Source organism: Vigna unguiculata, chromosome 9 (assembly GCF_037176805.1).
Source record: "Vigna unguiculata cultivar grain cowpea cultivar isolate G323 ecotype 2 chromosome 9, ASM3717680v1, whole genome shotgun sequence".
NCBI lineage: Eukaryota > Viridiplantae > Streptophyta > Magnoliopsida > Fabales > Fabaceae > Vigna > Vigna unguiculata.
This window is the reverse complement of record NC_140800.1, coordinates 27,815,905-27,836,253: the sequence shown is the minus strand read 5'-3', so window position 1 is coordinate 27,836,253 and position 20,349 is coordinate 27,815,905. Positions and strand designations below refer to the sequence as shown.

At 36.8% G+C, this 20,349-nt stretch overlaps 2 protein-coding genes and 1 pseudogene across 2 annotated transcripts; all 3 read right to left on the bottom strand.

The window, feature by feature from the left end:
- Window positions 1–127: 127 nt before the first annotated feature.
- LOC114163593 (putative disease resistance protein RGA1) lies at window positions 128–3,485 on the bottom strand. Its single transcript, XM_085666417.1, has 2 exons — window positions 482–3,485; window positions 128–361 (listed from the first exon to the last, which is right to left on the bottom strand). The coding sequence occupies exon 1, from the start codon at window positions 3,451–3,453 to the stop codon at window positions 1,654–1,656; it is 1,800 nt and encodes a 599-aa protein (XP_085522543.1). The 5' UTR covers window positions 3,454–3,485; the 3' UTR covers window positions 128–361; window positions 482–1,653.
- LOC146883844 (disease resistance protein RGA2-like) lies at window positions 478–1,476 on the bottom strand. The gene has a single exon (XM_085666737.1). It carries the CDS (start codon window positions 1,474–1,476, stop codon window positions 478–480), a length of 999 nt encoding a protein of 332 aa, XP_085522863.1.
- Window positions 3,486–18,486: 15,001 nt separating the features above from the next.
- LOC146883843 (disease resistance protein RGA2-like) lies at window positions 18,487–19,802 on the bottom strand (annotated as a pseudogene).
- Between the last annotated feature and the right edge of the window lie 547 nt (window positions 19,803–20,349).

The window sequence follows — 20,349 nt, the reverse complement described above, 5'->3', positions numbered from 1 at the left end:
TGAAGAAATTGAAAAGAGAGAGGTATAAAACAAATCCCCGATTTGTAAATGGACATTAATATACACTTTTTAATAGCTCTCTTATTTAACTTGTTCAAGAATACAAAAATGCATAAGTTAGCTTTGACTAATATGACAGGTTTGATTATATTTTTCTTCTCTAATAAGAAAATTCTCCATCTATTTATCGTATTTGCATAAACAATAGATATTTTTATAACCATTTTTCATTGTCAATACACTCATTGAAACTAAGGAGTTTATGAATTTTATTCAATACACAGTGCACAAATGACAGACCGTTTTCTGAGGAAGAACATTAGAAGCGTTTAGCAGAAAGAAGCCATCATCCGCTTTCTAACTGCATTGATAAAAACACCAAAAGGGGTCCAAAAAACAAGTTAGAATAACTTAGCATTGTAGAGCTACATGTGGTAAACTACAAGAAAATATAAGGAGGGATAGGAATCATAATACTCACCTCCACATGGAAAGATTTAAATCGGGAATGTGAGCTATTTTTGGCCAATCTTCTCCTTTTTCTTTCTCACATCGCTTCTCTAACTCAGTGCAACCAAAAATTGTCAAAGATTCCAAACTGCGACTTAGGCAGGTTGGAAGACACCTCAACTTGGAACAGTCACGGATGGTCAATTCGTGAAGTAAGGAAAGGTTTTCAAAGCAATCAGGCAAGGATTCAAGGTTTGGAAGATCAACTAAGGTTAAGTTCTTCAGGGCAGTCATATGTTGTAAAGCCTCATGCATGCCTTCCACTTCTTCTCTGCAACTTTCGATCCTCAAATCCTGAACACAAGTAAGGCATTCAAAACCTGATGACACGTTCAGTAGTTTAGGACATTCAATGATTTCAAGTGTAGAAAGGTGAGGGAACATGTTTTCCCGACCCTCCTTTGATAACCTTGTCAGGTTTGGCAGATACCTTAGTGACAGAATTTCTAAAGACATGAAAACTACCCCACCATCACAAGACTCCTCGTATAGGTATTTTACATTACTAATGTTACACAAGCGAATAGTCTTTAGAGAAGGCAGTTTTCCCAGCTGTGGAAGTTTCAAACAGTTTCTACAGTTCGTCAACTCTATAAAACTTAAGAGCTGGAGAGAAGAACTGGACATCCATTGTGGGAAATAAGCACCTTTATATCCCATCACCGTCATACTCTCAAGTTGTTTGGGATCAGGTTGAAGCACTTCAAGAATATCCTCAACATATTCTTGTACTTCCAAGTATTCGTCGTATCTGTCCATTGATAACCTGTCATGTGAGATCGAGTCCCAAAATAACCTGTGCCATGATAACCGCAACGTATTTAATTGCTTACTAGACATATTAGCTTCTTCGGCATCCTTTACACTTTTCACTTTACTCATATGCTTGATAAAAAGGTCTCCTTTAAGCTTCAGTGGTCCCAGTTCAGCCAGAAGTGACCCTCTTTGCTTGCCAACAATGTACATGCTTAAAATCCTTAAGGATGTCAAGTTCCCTACATGAGGAGGCAAGCTTGACAAGGATAAGCAACCTTTCAAAGATAGTTGTTGTAGACCTTTTAAGAGTACCAAATTGTGAGGCAACTTTTTGAGACTTCTACAATTGTCTAATTTCAATATCTGCAAATTCCATAATTTACATACTTATTTTGGAAGAGTATGGAAGGTTCCCTCAGATAGATTTAGATACCTTAGGTGTTTTAAATCGCCAATTGAAGATGGGAACAATGATTTCCACAGTTCGTAGTGAAGAGCCCGCAAAGAATGACATTTCAATACATCATGAAAACGTTGGAAAGATAGTTGCGGGCTTATGTAGGTCCTCAAACAATTGAGTTGATGTAACTGGATTGAATCCCTTGTATAAATTGAGAAATGGTGGATTCTTTCAGACAAAGTAGCTATATGATTGTCTTTTGAAACACAGCAAACATCTGTTGCAACAAATTGTGCAAGATCATGGACGAGATCATGTATCCTGAAACTTTTAACTTTGCCATACTCATCTGTCTCAATATCCTGAAAAAATGATCTCCAGTAAAATTCATTCCACACACCTTCACCGACATCTTCAGCCTCTAGTATTTCACTGGATGAAATAAACCCATTAGCCATCCACAGTTCAATGAGATATTGCTTTTCTATTATTTTATCTTTGGGAAATATAGCACAATAAGCAAAACATGGTCTGAGTTTTATGGGCAAGTTCAAGTAACTTAATCTCAAGGCAGGCATTATAGAGTCTTCATCTTGGGGTAAACTCCACAGGTTGTTCTCCTTAACGTTGAGCCACTCCTTTTCCTCTCTTTTGAAGCGTAAAAGACCTCCCAGTGCTTTTGCTGCAAGGGGAACTCCCCTGCATTTCTTTACTATCTCCTTCCCTATAAACACTAGCTCTTCAGGTTCAACCTCATTTGCTCCAAAGGCTCGACTTCTAAACAATTCCCAGCAATAACTATCTGATAACTCTGACAGTTCATACGGAGGTATTGTTCCCATGATTGCAGCAACCTTTGAAAGACGAGTGGTGATCAGAATGGAAGCACCCATTGTCCCACAAGCTAAAACAGATTTCAACTTCTGCCAATTCTCTTGCTTATCATCCCACACATCATCCAAAACAAGTAAATATCTTTTACTTCGAAGAAGATCTTGAAGTATTCTTTGAAGTGGTTCTAAATCCAAATCCTCACACCTACGTTGGGTAACTGCTTCAATGATAGCCCTTGTCATCCTCTTAAAACTGAAATCTTCAGAAACACAAACCCAAATTCTTAGCTCAAAGTGGTTGACCACCTTCTCATCATTGAAAATGAGTTGAGCAAGTGTTGTTTTTCCTAGTCCACCTAGACCCAAGATCGGATACACAGATAAATTCTCAGAACGAGAAGCAACACCAACCAAAAGGTTTCTAATTTGATCCTTATCTTCTTCTCTTCCATACAGCTGTGGTTCAGAAACAAACGAGGTGGTTTGGCGCCACTCACTGATTCCACTTCTTCTCTCAGAAACCATCTCAGTCAAATGAAACTTAGCCCTTTCCTCAGCAATTTCTTCTAACCTCTCACTTATCCTCTTCATTTTTTTGGCAATTTTGTAACGAGAAAAAACATGTTTGGGATGAAAAGAGGATGATGAACCAAAAATTTGTACCTTATTTGATACATTCCTTAGTCTTTGGAACTCCATCCCCAGAACTTCATAGCCATACTCGTCAATAATGTCATCCAAAGTGAGAGCTGCATCTTTCAGGTTTTGAAGCCAAATCTGTATAGCTCCGTCTGAGAATTGTTTGTGCTCAGCATCTTCAAGAGTTGCCTTGATCATATTGAGTAAACTGGCAAGTCTTTCCAAGTCATCATGAAAACCCAGAAAAAGTGCCAACTCCTTTCCAACAAGAGAACTCAAATTTCCAAGCACTAATTCAACAACAGCTTCGGTCATTTCCAAAGTCTGAACTCAAAAAATGAAAATGTAAGATTCTATGCTTCCGAAATTCTAATGCAAATGCAATGATAGGATTAACATGCAAAGATCCCGTTCTGCATTGATTCAGGAAGTCAAATTTCCAATCCCGAGAAAAAAAATATATTTCATAGGTAATGAAAATGACCTGTTTCCACTACTAATTAAGATAAGGTATATGATATTCACAACTTTTTTAACAATTTCTCTCAATTATATGATGTTCAATTATATGATGTTTCATATGGGTTATGGTGATTGTAGTTTCATATGGTTATATGATATTAGTCTTACACATATAAGACTTTAAACACCATTTTAACCCCAAAACCTTAAGGCAATGTTGTTATGGGTCTTTATTCTTATATAGTGTTTAACTTTGTCTTTTCTATCCAATGTGGGACTTTGACTCACACTTGAACTATTCCCAACAAAATATATATATATATATATAGTTAAATATTAATTATAAGTGTCCAATGTTAATGTACATCTATTTTCCAACGTTCACTTTTTTATTCTTAATTTGGCACATGAAATTCTTCTCATTTTTGTAGAAAAATAGTACATTTTAATTTCAAAAATATAAAAAATATATTGAAAGAGGCAAAAGTTAAGAAAAATATATAACTTTGTTCTTGTAACAAAAAAATAAAAATTTCAATAAAAGGTCATTATATTCTATATAAGAAAATATTTAAGTTTTTAACCAATAGAAGGAAAGAATAAAATATAATTACAGGCATCATTAGTTACAGAAAACATAAGATTAGCTTATGACAAATGTGTGAACATTCAAATTTAGGTCATTTATGAAAGAATTACGGGCAAAATTATGGAACTACGTACTTTTAGGAAAAACAGATTTATATATTTTTATTATAAGGAATTAAAATATTAGTGTAATATGTTTTTTTAATAAGTAGTTTTGTTTTATATGTGAAGTTGGAACATTCTTCTAATTGTAAGCTTCAAATGTTTTATCTTTTTCTTCTTTTTATTTTTTTTCTTCAGTTTATTTTGTTTCTTTTTCTACCTTCAATTTTCTAGAAAGTTTTTATTTGTTTCTATTATCAAATCACACATCTGTGTTACAATGAAAAATAACAATCGGACCAGATTGAATTTTGTTTTGAGTAACTTTTTTTATTCTCTAAATCTTTGAATTGTTTTTCTTTTGAAATTTTGTGTGCATAGTTTTGGAGATGAAGGAGAGATCTATTGGTGAATCAAATTTCTAAGGAGTAGATTAGGACTTTTCTAAATTCTTAAAAAACATATGTATTAAGGTAACAGAAGCTATTACTATATAAAAAAATCTTGAGTATATTGTTTAAATATTACAGGTAGTATCCAAAAATCAAAGGTAAATTGGTTTTTTAAAAAATTTATTCTTTTTAAGATTTGAAAACGATTTCTGCAAATTTTGAATCAATTAATTAATAAGGTTATTTGTTTTCCCAAGTAGTTTGCTTTTTTATTTTAGTTCAGTACCAGAAAAAGAGTAATGAGAACCTGGAACTCGCATTACCTCTCCATATATCTCATTAGATTTAAATTACACAAAAACTCAGAACAATTTCATGTAAAATTATATATTTGCTAAGAATAATGATCGTAGATGGATATCTTTCTACTATCTAAAAAATTTATTAACTTTTAAGTTTTTTTTTTATTTTGTTTAATTATACTAGTCTTTGTTTCTCTCACCAAGTATTTGTTATTCATCTCCAATGTCATGGTCACCATTTGTGATAATAGGAGCCATCAAGGAAAGGGTGAGTAAAAATGAGGGATTATGTAGTTGTGGCATAAAGTATCAGCAGAGGTAGTGAGGGCTGTCATAGTCCCATTACCAAGAAGGAAAAGGGGTTTAAACTAACATTATAGGGAAAGTTCTCAAAATAATTTTGAATTTCATTAAAATAAGACTTATTTAAATTATGATTTCAAAGACACTGAACATGTTGAATTCAACCACAACTAGACAAAATGACAGACAGAGAGACCAAGTCAAGCATATATAAGCACATGACCAAATACCCTGCAGCAGGAAAAGAAAATACAATGCTAGCTTTATTATATTTTAAAATTCATTGAAACTGATTGAAGAAATTGAAAAGAGCTTTATTATATTTTAAAATTCATTGAAACTGATTGAAGAAATTGAAAAGAGAGAGAGGTATAAAACAAATCCCAGGTTGGTAAATGGACATTGATATACATTTCTAAGTAGCTCTTTTATTTAACTTGTTCAAGAATACAAGATATCGATAAAGATATTATATATCTTTAACTTTTATTTATATTGATAGAAATATTATATATTTGATTCTCTTTTATTATTATCAAATAATTACATATTCTGTTTTATTAGATTTGTTATGAATTAATGATTATCTATTGATTTGATACATTTCTTCATATGATTGATATTCATATGATTCATTATTCTTTATGTAAATATTTGTATTAAGTAATTGTTATGTATTAAAAAATCAGTTTTCTTGCAAGCTTAAGAAAATACGTTCCGATAATAGCAAAGAGTTTCTTCTTAATGATTTTTATAATAACAAGAGTATTTTTCATGAAACTTCTTGTGTTGCAACTCTTGAATAAAACGAGATTGTTGAGAGGAAGTATCAACATCTTCTTAATGTGTGTCGCGCTGTTCTTTTCCAAGCAAAAATACCAAACATTTTCTTGTCCTATCCCCTTAAATTGGTTGTTCATCTAATTAACAGGTTACCCACTCCTTTTCTCAGTAATCAATCTCCTTATGAATTGGTCTATTCTACTAAACCTGATTTTTCTAATCTAAAAGTTTTTTGTTGTCTGGCTTACGCTAGTTCTGCCAATACTAGAAGAACTAAATTGGATTCTCGAAGCTTAAAATGTGTTTTCCTTGGTTATAAATCTGGAACAAAGGGATATGTTTTGTATGATCTTCACTCCAAGTCTATTTTTATGACTAGGAATGTTATCTTTCATGAAAATATTTTTCCTTACTCATTCTCTTTGCCATCTGATAATTCTATTGTCACTGACCTTACTACGGACTCTGTTACTAGTATTGTTTCTGATAATGTTGAAGTTACTAATCATGATCTTAGAACTTCTCATAGAGTGAAAAATAGGCCTCGACACTTAGATCAATATTATTGTGGTGCTGCTTCTACTTCATGCTCTAATTTTTCCACCCCTTATCCAATGCATTCATTTGTTTCTTATGATAATTGTTCTTCTGACCACACTGCTTTTTGTCATAATACTACCCAAGTTGAACCTTTCTCCTTCAAAGAAGTTGTTCAATGTAAGATCCGAGAAATTTAAAGAATTAAATAAATAATTATTTAATAAATGCGGGTAGAAGGAGACTTTATAGCATTTAATGCAAATTATTATTATGTGGAAAAGTACTAACTCAAGTGGTTGAGAGTACTTAATTGTATGAAAGGACTTGGGTTCGAGTCCTATGTATCCTAATTGTATGTTATTTTAATATGTGTTTTATTTTAATGTTATGTGTGAATGTGCGTTGTGGGTTCAAACCTTGTGGGGTCTGAAGGTGTTTTGAGTGGAATTGAGAAGAGCATCAAGTGCATTGGGAGAATGCCAAAGTTGGACTAGTGGTGGCACAAGAGAAGTCTTGGTTCTTCCAAATTGAGCAAGGATTAACAAGTTAACGGAGTTCCTTCACGTATATACATGCTTTATTATTGTTTTGTATTGTAATGTATGATCATGATGCCCTGCATAATCCCAAATCGTGGTGTTTTCCAGTTTTTGGAAAAGTTCCCAGAAATCGCCTGGCGGCTTTGAATGTGCCGCCAGGCGACGCATGAGTGATAACCCAATTCTGCGTTTTTTTGTGATGAACCACCTGGCAGCAAGGGTGACTCCACCAGGCCATGCGAACACTGTGCAAAAATACTATTTTTCGCGTAGCAGGAACCGCAAGTGTAGGTTTTATACAGCCAGGCGCCAAGCTCTTGAATTCTGGGCACTAGGCACCACAAATTTTTCTAGTTTGTGCAGTTTTTGTAAAACTGCGTTTCCCGATTCATTAACCGTCCGATTTAGGTGAAATTTTGACAAGTGATTCAGAACATGTTGTTATTCATAGATGTGTGATTGATGAGTATGTATATGAATTTTTGTGATTGATTGGATTCTCTGGAATCGTTCATGTGTAAAATGTGAAATTATGAGATGTGTTATATTACGAATGTTTACTTGTGTGTATGAATCTTTGGAATTGAATGGGAAGCATTCGATTACGGTAACATGGTTAGGGTTTGGGGAATGATTCATTGAATTGATTTGTATAGTGTAATAAGAATGAAATTGTGATTCTATGATTTTACTGGAAGAGTATTAAGAAGGTGAGTTTGATGTGGTCTAGTGTTATGTAATTAACTGGTTGGAATGCAAATTGGGGTTTTGGGATGGTCATTGGCATGAGAAATATCTGGATTTTTACCCAGAAAATGATGTGCCGCCTGGCGGCAAGAATGTTTCGCCAGGCGAAAGGCAATGCAGCAGCGACGATTGCAGCTTTTGACAGTTGGTGCACAACTTTGGTTTTGTGTGGGTTAAGTGAAAATCCTATCATTTATAATTATGAGAAGGTGAAATCAAAGGCTAAAAGAGGAGGGTTAGAATAGGATTGAAAGTGAAACCTTGGGTTAGGTTTAGTATATATTAATTGTATGGGGTATTGGGAACCACTATATTGGTAAATGAAGTGGTGAGGTATATATGAGGTATTGAGAATAGTTACACAAAAGGAAGGTGATTGGAATTGGTTATTGGAAGTGGATTTAGTGGTACTACTACAATGGGATGTGGGCAGGTTGTGTATTATATGATACTGTACTATGAGTTAGTTTCATAAGTAGATTAAGTCATTGTAAAAGCATAGAACACTTAGGGAAATCCTATGTCTTGAATTATAGGGATTTGGAAACGGGAATTATAAATACTAAAGCCATACATGGAGTGACAAATTATCAAGAATCGTACTCTAATGAATGGGAGCACATTTATACCTTTGGAGGTATTAGAAGATTGTAGGATAATGTGTTTTGGGGTGTTAAAACAGTAGCTGGTACGCTACTGGTATAGCGCTTGGCAGCACGGGTGTGGCCGCCAGGCGTTAAACTATCAGGGATGTGCTCTGCAATGTGTGACACCTGGCAGCAAGGTGTGTTCCGCTAGGCGATATCCGTAAAATAGTTGGTTTGGGATAGGCTTGGCGCCTGGCGGCGGGGAGGTTTTGCCAGACGGTCTGCACATGTTTCGCTTGACGGTGCTTAGGCTACGCCAAGCGATAATGTTGCAGGTATCTGACTTGCATGTGTTGTTTATACACATTGATGCGAACATGGATAAGGGGATGTTGTGTCATGAGCGGTTAGATTTATGGATGGTGGTGAACACGTGATGATATGAGCAGGGAGGTTCATATCCTATTACTCTTGTGTGGGGATACGAGTGAGGTAGGTTCGTATGTTCCGTGCTCACACTTGAGAGATGCTGCGTGCGGGAGGTACGTAGCTGGTGGATCACGTGTGTTGGACTACGAGCGAGCAGGTCCGTATGTTCCGTGCTCACAAAAGAGTCAATTCCAATTAACCCTGAGTATGAATTCTTCGATCATCCCGAGACACCACCAAACCCAAGTAGTCCATACCTAGCCGCAACTGTAGAGTAAACCAACATCTCACTACCAACTCCCGCTTGCGGACAACCAAAACCTAATTCTCATACTAGCAATACCAAGGAGTATATGATCTCGATCAAAACCAAAATGCCTACCCCAAACACCACTTTTATACCTTGTATCTTTTTAGTTATTTAGTTTAACCGATCCAACACCAATTTGTAGAGATACTCCTTCAGCTACATAATACTTTCCTCTTTTCCTTTCATCCTCCCTTGTACCATGACATTACCAACTGCCTCATTCCCATAAGAACAACTTAACGAAGTACTTCTTCTTTCGATACTTGAAACCGTTCATCTTATGTCCCAAGTCAAACCTTCATCTCTTGTGAGCCACCTTACTTAGGACATCCATTCTACCGCTGACTTAAATTGTGGTTATTGCCGAGAAGATTTAACTGCCTCTCATGGAGGTTGACCGACATAAAACCTTGAACATACGATATTCTTACCACATGATTGGTTTTCCCCCTTTCTTAGAACATTGCCTGGTCGACCTATTCTTTGGAGCTCTGCCTCAACTTTACCTTCCACTTGAGATTCTCACTTCCTTATCTCTACCCTTTTGGTTTATCCTTAAACTCATAAGTTTCACTATTTTCCACTCTGACCTCGGACCTATGTTAGGATGTAGTACCAATTTGACTTCTCAACTTTGCTGCACAAGCATGCACTAAACACCTCTCCTTATTCTAACCTTTGAATTTGATTCCTTTCGCAAAACTTGTGGTATTCGTTCCAAGAACCTATTCTTACCCTTAGTTTAACGCGATGTTTTTAAACTCCTCCAGTGTTTTTCGCCTACAAATTCACAACTTAACTTCACTCGTACACTGATACACAACCTTCTGCATATTCGTATCTTCGACCAAGAGAGTGTCTCCAACGCCCTACTCTAACCCTTGCAAGGCAAGCAGGTCAAGTTTGACCTTGAATCTGCATTCCTTTGCCACCACAAATAACAATCACATAACAAAGAAGTGCAAACATAACAAGAAAAGGTATAGGAGAGGAACTCAACCTATAACTTCCCTATATTTTACCAAAACCTTTAGAATTAAGAAAGGAAATTATCTCTGATATAGTCATGAGTGTGCACCCTCATCACTTTATCAAGATATTTTTTGTTCTTAATGCTTCCAGTTTTGTAACTCTACGCAGTCCATAATCAATAGTATGATTGATAGACTGCAAAACCATTCATACAAGGTTTCGCAACCAAAACACAAGCTCACTCCCCAAGGCCTAAAAATCATTTGAAAACCATTGCTCTGATACCAAATGTAACATCCCTATTGGAAATTACTTAATTAAATAAATAAAATAAAATATAGAAAATCAATCGACAAAATTTTATTATTTCCAAAGGTGGGAAAATTCAAATTATTTTTCAACGCGCCATAATTTAAACATAACTAAATAATAATCTTATTACAAGTTTTCAAAATCGAACATAATGAAAGAACATCATAAAAAACCCTAGCTCAAGAGGCCCCAAGCTAGCCCTCTCTCCGTCTCCATGCATCACCAGCATCACCTGTAACATCATCTGCTCCCGCGTAACGAATCACACGATCATCGCCAAACACAAACAGAAAAGGTGAGCTCAAAATAAACAATCAGTTAATTTAATAAACTCAACAATACACCCAATTATTTTATTCTAGTTAGTTCTTCGCCAAGACCTTAATCCCTTAGGCTTTTCAACCTTCACAACACACCAATAGTTAGCCTCAGATTCAGGGTTTATGATGCTCACACGAACCTACCCGCTCGTGGTCCTGCCTCTACGAACCTCCCCGCTCGTAGTCCTGCTCTACGAACCTCCCCGCTCGTAGTCCTGTTCTACGAACCTCCCCACTCGTAGTCCTTCTCTACGAACCTCCCGTCCGTAGTCCAACACACGTGATCCACCAGCTACGTACCTCTTCGCACGCAGCATCTCTCAAGTGTGAGCACGGAACATACGAACCTACCTCGCTCGTATCCCCACACGAGAGTAACAGGATATGAACCTCCCCCCTCATATCATCACGTGTTCACCACCATCCATGAACCTACCCGCTCATGGCACAACATCCCTTGATCCAAGTTTCACATCACAATATGATAATGAAAACAAGAAAATCACACTACGCTACACAAGGTACATACTCAAGATGCTCTTAGGGATTCCATTGCTTCCACGAACTTGCCCGCTCGTGGTCCAGCTCTACAAACCTCCCCGCTCGTAGTCCAACACACGTGATCCACCAGCTACGAACCTCCCCGCTCGCAGCATCTCTCAAGTGTGAGCACGGAACATACGAACCTCCCTGCTCGTACGAGAGTATCAAGATATGAACCTCCTCGCTCATATCATCACGTGTTCATCACCAGTCATGAACCTACCCGCTCATGACAACATCAAGCATATCCCAGACCAAGACCAACACAACAAGTCATGCAAAACATATGACAACGAACCCTGCCACTACACCATCGCCTAGTGCAGCCTAAGCGCAACTAGGCAAAATGCCAGTACAGACCGTCTGGCGGTTACACATCATCGTCGGGCGCCATAACTCACAATACATTCCTCTTTCCTACTATCGCTTAGCGGTTCAGTCTACACCGCCAGGCGCTACACTAGTAATGTGACACTACTGGTTTTAGGTACTCTAATTCATTTCCTAGAATTCAACCATTCAATTCTCAAACATCCAGAAATCAACATACACATTCATATATTCCAAATTACAACATCACAACACATATGCATCTTTCAAGTATAAGCACACATTCTTCTCTTTTATAATTCATATATACTTACCTCTTAAATCAATTCCAACACACACTTTATTTTCCCCTTCTCATTTTACCAACCCTTTTCATGCTTACAATTCACATACCCCACAAAAGACACAATGAAAGTTATATACTTATTCTGCATGCCCTCGCAATTCCATTACATTTAAAGTATGATTATCATGTTCCCATACTTTCCCAAAACCTGTCATGATCATGCAACACTCGGTCATAGTGATATCATCAATAGTGGCCTTATTCACACACTTATAACATCACATTCGAGATAACATATATATGTTCATATATTTAACATGGCTCAGCAAGCACTACTAAAACATACTCATCAATCACTCATCTATATATATATATATATATATATATATATATATATATATATATATATATATATATATATATATATATATATATATATTCTTCAATCAAGGCCAGACCAGCACTTAAGCACACTTAATCATCCATTGATAATCATATTATTAGGGAATTAAAACAACCAATCATTAGTGATGTACATCTCTAGCTGCAGACATCAAATTCCAATCTTCACCGTTCAAAGTGAAGAACAACATGTTATAAATCTCCTGTCAAAATTTCACCTACATCAACGACTAACGAATCGGGAAACGCAATTTTATGAAAACTACACAAACCAGAAAAATATGTGGTGCCTAGCGCTTAGAAAATCAAAGCTTGGCGCCTGGCAGTATCAAAGTTGCGCCCGACGTTCTTGCTGCGCGAAAAGTACGAAAAAATAGCATTTTTCACAATGTTCGCATCACCTGGTGGAGTCACCCTTGCCGCCAGGCGGTTCATCACAAAAAAACCCAGAATTGGGTTATTACTCATGCGTCGCATGGCGGCACATTCAAATCCACCAAGCAGTTTTTGGAAATTTTTCCAGAAACTCGAAAACACCACGATTTGGGATTATGCAGGGCATCATGATTATACATTACAATACCAAACAATCATAAAGCATGTATATACGTGAAGGAACTCCCCTAACCTGTTAATCCTTGCTATAAATGGAGGAATCAAGACTTCGATTGTGCCACCACTAGTCCAACCTTGGCCTTCTCCCAGTATACTTGATGCTCTTATCAATTTCCACATAACACTCACCTTCAAACCCTCTTTTCCACTATCAAATTCGTTTTTCTTTACCCCTTCACGTTTTTCTCTCTTTCTTCACCCAAAAAATCTCTAATTAGACCCTTAACTAAGCCTTAATGCTTGTTAATGATAGGGGAAACGAAAATGGCTTTGAATTAGGTGTTAATGACCATTCAAAGACCATTATTGGTTGTCTCCCAGCCCACTAAGTTGCCTCCCTTGGCAGCTAGGGTTTTATGCCTTTTCATCTCCATGCCAAAGGAAATTTTGGCAAAAAGAAATTTAAATTCGTTCTTAGTAAGGTTTGAACCCACAACCACTCAATTACAAAGTTAATGCATAACCAATTCAACCAATTCATGTTTCGTGATAATTCCTATAATTTTAGGATTACATTATCACTACTTAGTTCAAACATAACATTAAAATATTACACTTATTAACATAGCATACAATTAGCATACATAGGACTCAAACCCAAGTCCTTTCAACATAACTAAGTACTCTCAACCACTTGAGCTAGTACTGTTCCACGTCATAACAACCCACATTAAATGTCATAAAGGCTCCCATGACCCGCATTTATTAAATAATGATTTATTTAATTATTTAAATTTCTCGGGTCTTACAAGCGGGGAGGTTCGTAGAGGCAGGACCATGAGCGGACCGGTTCGTGTGAGCATCATAAATCCTAAATCCAAGGCTAACTATTTGTGAGATTTGAATGTTGAAAAGCCTTGGGGTATTAACGTCTTGGCCAAGAACTAACTAGACTAAATTAGTTGGGTAATTGATATTATTAATGTACGTGTTATTTTCATTATAAGCTCACCCTTTCTGTTTGTGTTTGACGATGATCGTGTGATTCGTTACATGGGAGTAGATTATATTACAAGTGATGCTAGCAATGCATAGAGACGAAGAGAGGGATTGTAACATCCCTTAAGAATATTACTAATATTTAAATACATAAATTCCGAATTAAAATAAAAACCACATTTAATATAATACCATTTCCCCAAAACGCGGGAAAATTAAAACCATAACTGATACCATACATAATCCGAATGTACAATATCGTTATACATAAACGTTATTAAAGTTCAACATAAAAATATTTACATCAAAATCAAAACAATAAAGTTTCTTTCAAAATTCCAAGTAGCACATGCTCTCCGTCTCTAGGCATCTCTTGACTCACTTGTCAAATCATCTGCTCCTGGATAACAAATTATTCGATCATCGCCATACACACACAGATAGGGTGAGCTATGCATAATAAAAATATAAACAGATATATAAAATAAACATGTTTCCCAACCCAACATAACATAAATACAAATCTCATAATTTTCAAAACACCCGACCATGACCTCATAGTCCTTCATGAGTCATATGCATGAACTAGGTCTTGGGACTTCCCAGTGCTCCCACGAAACTAACTCATTCGTGGTCCAACTCTGTGAGCCTATCCCGCTCATAGTCCTGCCCTACAGACTCCTCGCCTATAGTATAAACATCCAAGTCTCATAACTTGGACCCTGACACGTATGCAATCACCATACCAAGGACTCGTCGCCCATTAGTAGTCGACGGGAACTCAACGAGTTCCATGCTCATCATGTGTCCAACCACTGAGCACATCCCAGACCCCTATTGGACTTAGTCCTTCAAGCCCACACACCACAACACATGCATATACTTCCTATATTTAAGAAATGTAGTCATTCCACACACACAAGATCATTCAAACATGAGAAATCCACACAAACTCACTCAAGCCAGAGCCTCTCACCCAAGTTAAGTCCTCAACTTCGCTTAGGCTAGTTCACCTCGCTTGGGCGAGCTTAAAACAGCCACAACATTACGTTATCTCGCTTAGGCGAGATCCCCTCGCCTGGGCGAGCCACACATTCGCCCAAAACCACACCCAAACCTCGCCTAGATGAGTAATCAACCACTCTACAACTCTCGCTTAGGCGAGATGGACCCGCTTAGGTGAGACTTGCAGGGTTTCAAGTCTGATCACGGACTCAATTCACCCAACCTTGCCCAATTCGTACAACAAAACATTCCATAATACAATTACACATTACCAAGCACAAATAATGCCCAACAATCATTTGAACAGGTCCTATATCATCCATTTAAAATATCCCAATCTGAGATTGAATCATCTCTAACCATTCCATACCCAAAACCCTCATTCTCAAACCAATAACACATGAAAGGGTTTTGCAACCAACCACAACTTAGCCAATTCTGAACCACATTGCACATAATCCAGAATTCATACCATACAAATTGAAATCGAGATTATAAAGATACATAATCATATACAATTCATGCAAGTTACACACGCAAAAGATACAACTCCCCTAACTTGGAATAAGTGCTCAAAAATTGTGAAGACAGGACCCCCTTGATTCAAAATCCCTTCTTGCTTCAGCCCTTGCACACCCAAAACTCAATTCACCCTCTCAAACCCGTGCTCCTCTCAAAAGCCAATTCCCAACACTGCCAAAACCCTTCTTTTCTTTATAGGTGTCTTAATTAAGGGTTTAAAGGTTAAAACGAAAAATGGGTTTAATTATGTTTTTAATTTCTTATTCATTGTTCACTAAGGTTTTTCAACCCTTTGTCCATTCCTCTCTCTGATGTTTTTTTTACCTTTTCCCTTTCAACTCCACTCCATGGTAGAATTAGCAAAAATATAGCCTACTTTATGCCCAACAAGGTTTGAACCCGTGACCCTCCACTCATAAGGCCAACGCACTACCACTATGCCAATTCACATTTTGTGATACACTCCAATCAATGTAAGTTTACAATACCAATTCCATATTCATACATATTATTAAAAATCAATAATAAAACAACATACATAATTGGCATACCTAGGACTCGAACCCAAGCCCTCTCACACAATCAAAGTACTCTCAACCACTTAAGCTAATACTTTTGCACATCATATTAAACAATAAATGATGCCATAAATGCGCCTTCTACCCACATTTATTAATTAATTAATTATTTAATTAATTAATTTTCCCGTGTCTTACAGGGATAGCTTGGAGACTTGAGCTAGGAAATAAATTATGTCTTTTTTGGTTTTGTCGGATGTTACTTTAGCTTTAATCAAATTTTGGCGCATTGAATAATATTTTAAATTTTCCCGCGTTTGGGAATAATAAAAAGAAAATCGTGATGTTTGAATTTCAAATTCTTAATTGTTTTATTTAACTAAGTAATTTGCAGTAGGGATGTTACACTCAACACGACTGCTGGAAACAGGCTATGGATGCTGAGTTACATGCTCTTGACAGAAATCAGACTTGGACTTTAGTTCCTCCTCCTTCAGGCAACAAGCCAATTGGTTGCCGCTGGGTTTACAAACTCAAACATAAACCAGATGGCATAGTTGATAGGTTTAAAGAACTATTGGTGGCTAAGGGTTTTACTCAAGCCAAAGGGCTTGATTATATCAAAACTTTCTCTCTTGTTGTTAAACTTACTATTGTCCGCATTCTTTTAGCCTTGACCACTGCTACTGATTGGTTTATTCATCAGTTGGATGTTGATAATGCTTTCCTCCATGGAGACTTACATTAAGAGATCTATATGAAGCCTCCACCTAGTCTTTTTTCTTCCCCAGCCAAATCTTGTTTGTAAGCTTAACAAGTCTCTATATTGTTTAAAACAAGTGAGTTGTAATTGAAATAAAAAATTAACTTTAGAGCTACTTCTTCTTGGTTACACACAAAGCTCTGCTGACCACTCTCTCTTTGTGAAGAAATATGCTTATGTTATTACTGCTTTATTGGTTTATATCGATGATATGGTTCTCATTGGCAATAGCATTGATGAAATTAATAATGTAAAAGCTCATCTTTTTTCTAGATTTAATATTAAAGATCTTCGCTCTATCAAGTATTTTTTGGGCCTTGAAGTTTCTCGTTCTCTTGATGGATTAGTATCAAAGGAAATACTATTTGGACCTCATTTCAGAGGCAGGGATGCTTGGATGTAAACCTGCACCAATGCCATCTGATCCTTCTATCAAACTTCATGTCGACGAGGGAGTTCTTCTACCATATCCTTCTTCCTTTCGGCGTCTAATTGGACGATTACTTTACTTTAATAACACCATGTCTAATATTAGTTTTGCTGTCCAACAACTTAACCAATTTGTTTCTTCTCCGCGTAAACCACACATGTAGTAGGCTTTACGGATCATTCGCTACTTGAAAAATGCTCCTGGATATGGCCTTTTGTATAAATCCAATATCTCTCTTAAAATTAAAGCATTTTTTTATTCTGATTGGGCAACATGTGTTTTCTGAATATTGTGTTTTCTTAGGCACCTTTTTGGTTGCTTGGAAGTCTAAGAAACAAACCACTGTTTCACGGTCTTCTTCTGAGGCTGAGTATCGCGCCTTGGTATCCCTAGCATGTGAACTACAATGGATTCAATACCTTCTTTAGGATTTGCATTTTTTTGTTCCCACTCCCTACACTGCCTTTTGTGACAACAATTCTGCCATTCACATTGCCAAAAATCCCACTTTTCATGATAGAACCAAGCATATAGAACTTGATTGCCACATTATTCGACAAAAGCTTGTTTATGGTCTTATTCAGCTTCTCCGAGTTCCTTCTAAAAGTCAACTTGTTAATATGTTTACTAAGTCTTTACATCATTCTACTTTCCGGGTTGCTATATCCAAGTTGGGTCTTTACAATCTTCATGCCCACCTTGAGAGGGGATAAAAGTATTATATATCTCTTGCTTTCATTTATATTGATAGAAATATCATATATTTGATTCTCTTTTATTAATATCAAATATTATGTTTTATTAGGTTTTACCTTTCCCTCTATATGATGAGACATTGTACTCTATATATTTAACAAAGGTTCTATTAAATCAATAAGCAAGCAAGCTCTCTTTGAATTGTTTTTCAACAAACATTTCTTAGGCATTTTTGTATGCATCCTTTCTTCTTTCTGTCATGACTTATACATATCTAACAAATATGCATAAGTTAGCTTTTGCATAAACAATAGACATTTTTATAACCATTCTTCATTGTCAACACACTCATTAAAACTGAGGAGTTTATGAATTTTATTCAATACACAGTGCACAAATGGCACACCATTTTCTGAGGAAGAACATTAGAAGCGTTTAGCAGATGAAGCCTTGTTATGGTTTCAGGAATCGAGTGAATATGACTATCAAACCATGTGTGACTCCATCATCCACTTTCTAACTACATTGATAAAAACACCAAAAGGGATCCAAAAAGCAAGTTAGAAAAACTTAGCAATGTAGAGATGTAGGAAGGGATAGGACCCAAATGTTCACCTCCACGTGAAAATATTGAAATGGGGAATGTGAGCTATTTTTGGCCATTCTTCTCCTTTTTCTTTCTCACATCGCTTCTCTAACTCGGGGTGAGTGTAACCACAAATTGTCAAATGTTCCAAACTGCGGCTTAGGCAAGTTGGAAGACACCACAACTTAGAACAGTGGTGGTGGATGGTCAATTTCTAAAGTAAGGAAAGGTTTTCAATGCAATCAGGCAAGGTTTCAAGATTTGGAAGATCATCTAAGGTTAAGTTCTTCAGAGTAGTCATATGTTTTAAAGCCTTGTGCACGCCTTCCACTTCTTCTCTACAACTTTTGCTCAGTAAAACCTTAACATAAGTAAAGCATTCAAAACCTACTGATGCACTCAGTAGTTTAGGACATTCAATGATTTCAAGTGTAGAAAGGTGTGGGAACATGTTTTCCCTCACCCTCCCTTGATATCCTTGTAGAAAGGTTGAAGCACTTCAAGAATATCCTCAACATTTTCATGTAACTCAAACTCTTGGTCATAACTGCTCCATGATAACCACAAATTATTTAGTTGCTTACTAAACATGTTGGCTTTTTTGGCATCAATAAACGCGCTTAAAATCCTTAAGGATGTCAAATTCCCTACATAAGCAGGAAAGCTTGACAAGGAGTAACAACATTTCAAAGATATCTGTTGCATACCTTTTAAGTGTACCAAATTGTCAGGCAAATTTTCGAGATATTCACAATCGTCTAATTTCAATATCTGCAAATTCCATAATGTACATATTGATTTTAGAAGAGTTTGGAACATTCCGAAAGAAAGATTTAGATACCTTATGTGTTTTAAATGACCAATTAAAGATGGGAGGCGCAATGGTTCCCCCGATTGGTAGAGAAGAACCCGTAAAGAATGACATTTCAATACATCATTAGATAATTGGTTGTCATAATAAGGAGGTGGCAGTCTTATGTAGGTCCTCTAATAATTGCGTTGATGTAACTGGATTGAATCCACTATATACATTGAGCGATGGTGGATTCTTTCAGACAAAGTAGCTACATGATTGTGTGTTGAAACGCAGCAAACATCTGTTGCAACAAATTGTGCAAGATCATGAACAAGATCATGCATCTTGAAACCTTTAACTTTGCCACACTCATCTGTCTTGATATCCTTAAAAAATGATCTCTAGTACAATTCATTCCACACACTTTCACCCACATCTTCAGCATCTAATATTTCACTGGATGAAATAAACCCATTAGCCATCCACAGATCTAGAGGTGTCCATTTGACCCATAGCCCATGGGCCAGCCCTGGCCTACTCTTCATAAAGCCCCCTTTTAGGGGGGCCCCAAATGAGGGGGCCAAAAAAAAGCCCTAGCCCCCAAAGCCCCCTCTCTAGTGGGTTAGGGCTAGGGCTAAGGTGGGTTAGCCCCCCAAATAATACTACATTAAGCCAGAGTCAAAGATCAAGTCAAGCGACACGAACGAGCCTGATGACCCGGACGGACTCGACGACCCGGACGAGCATAATGACCAGGACGAGCCCGATGACAGCGGGCTAGACAACCAAGATGGGCCCGATGATTACCTTGACTAACTATAAACCTACTCTAACATCCCCCCTCAACATGGACTATGGATGTTCAATAGGCCAAGCTTGGAGGTTATGGTATGATATTATCACCGATGAAGAACTTTGGTGAAGCCGTCAACGAGTTATTCTTCAGATCGTATGGGGAGAAGATGGAAGAGATTAGCTTGTACTTTTTCAAGGACGACATGGTAATTGATGTCAAGGTGTTTGGTGCACTCATTGAAGCTCTGGTTGTGGGCGATATGACGAGCTGATTTATTGTTGCAATACATGATAACA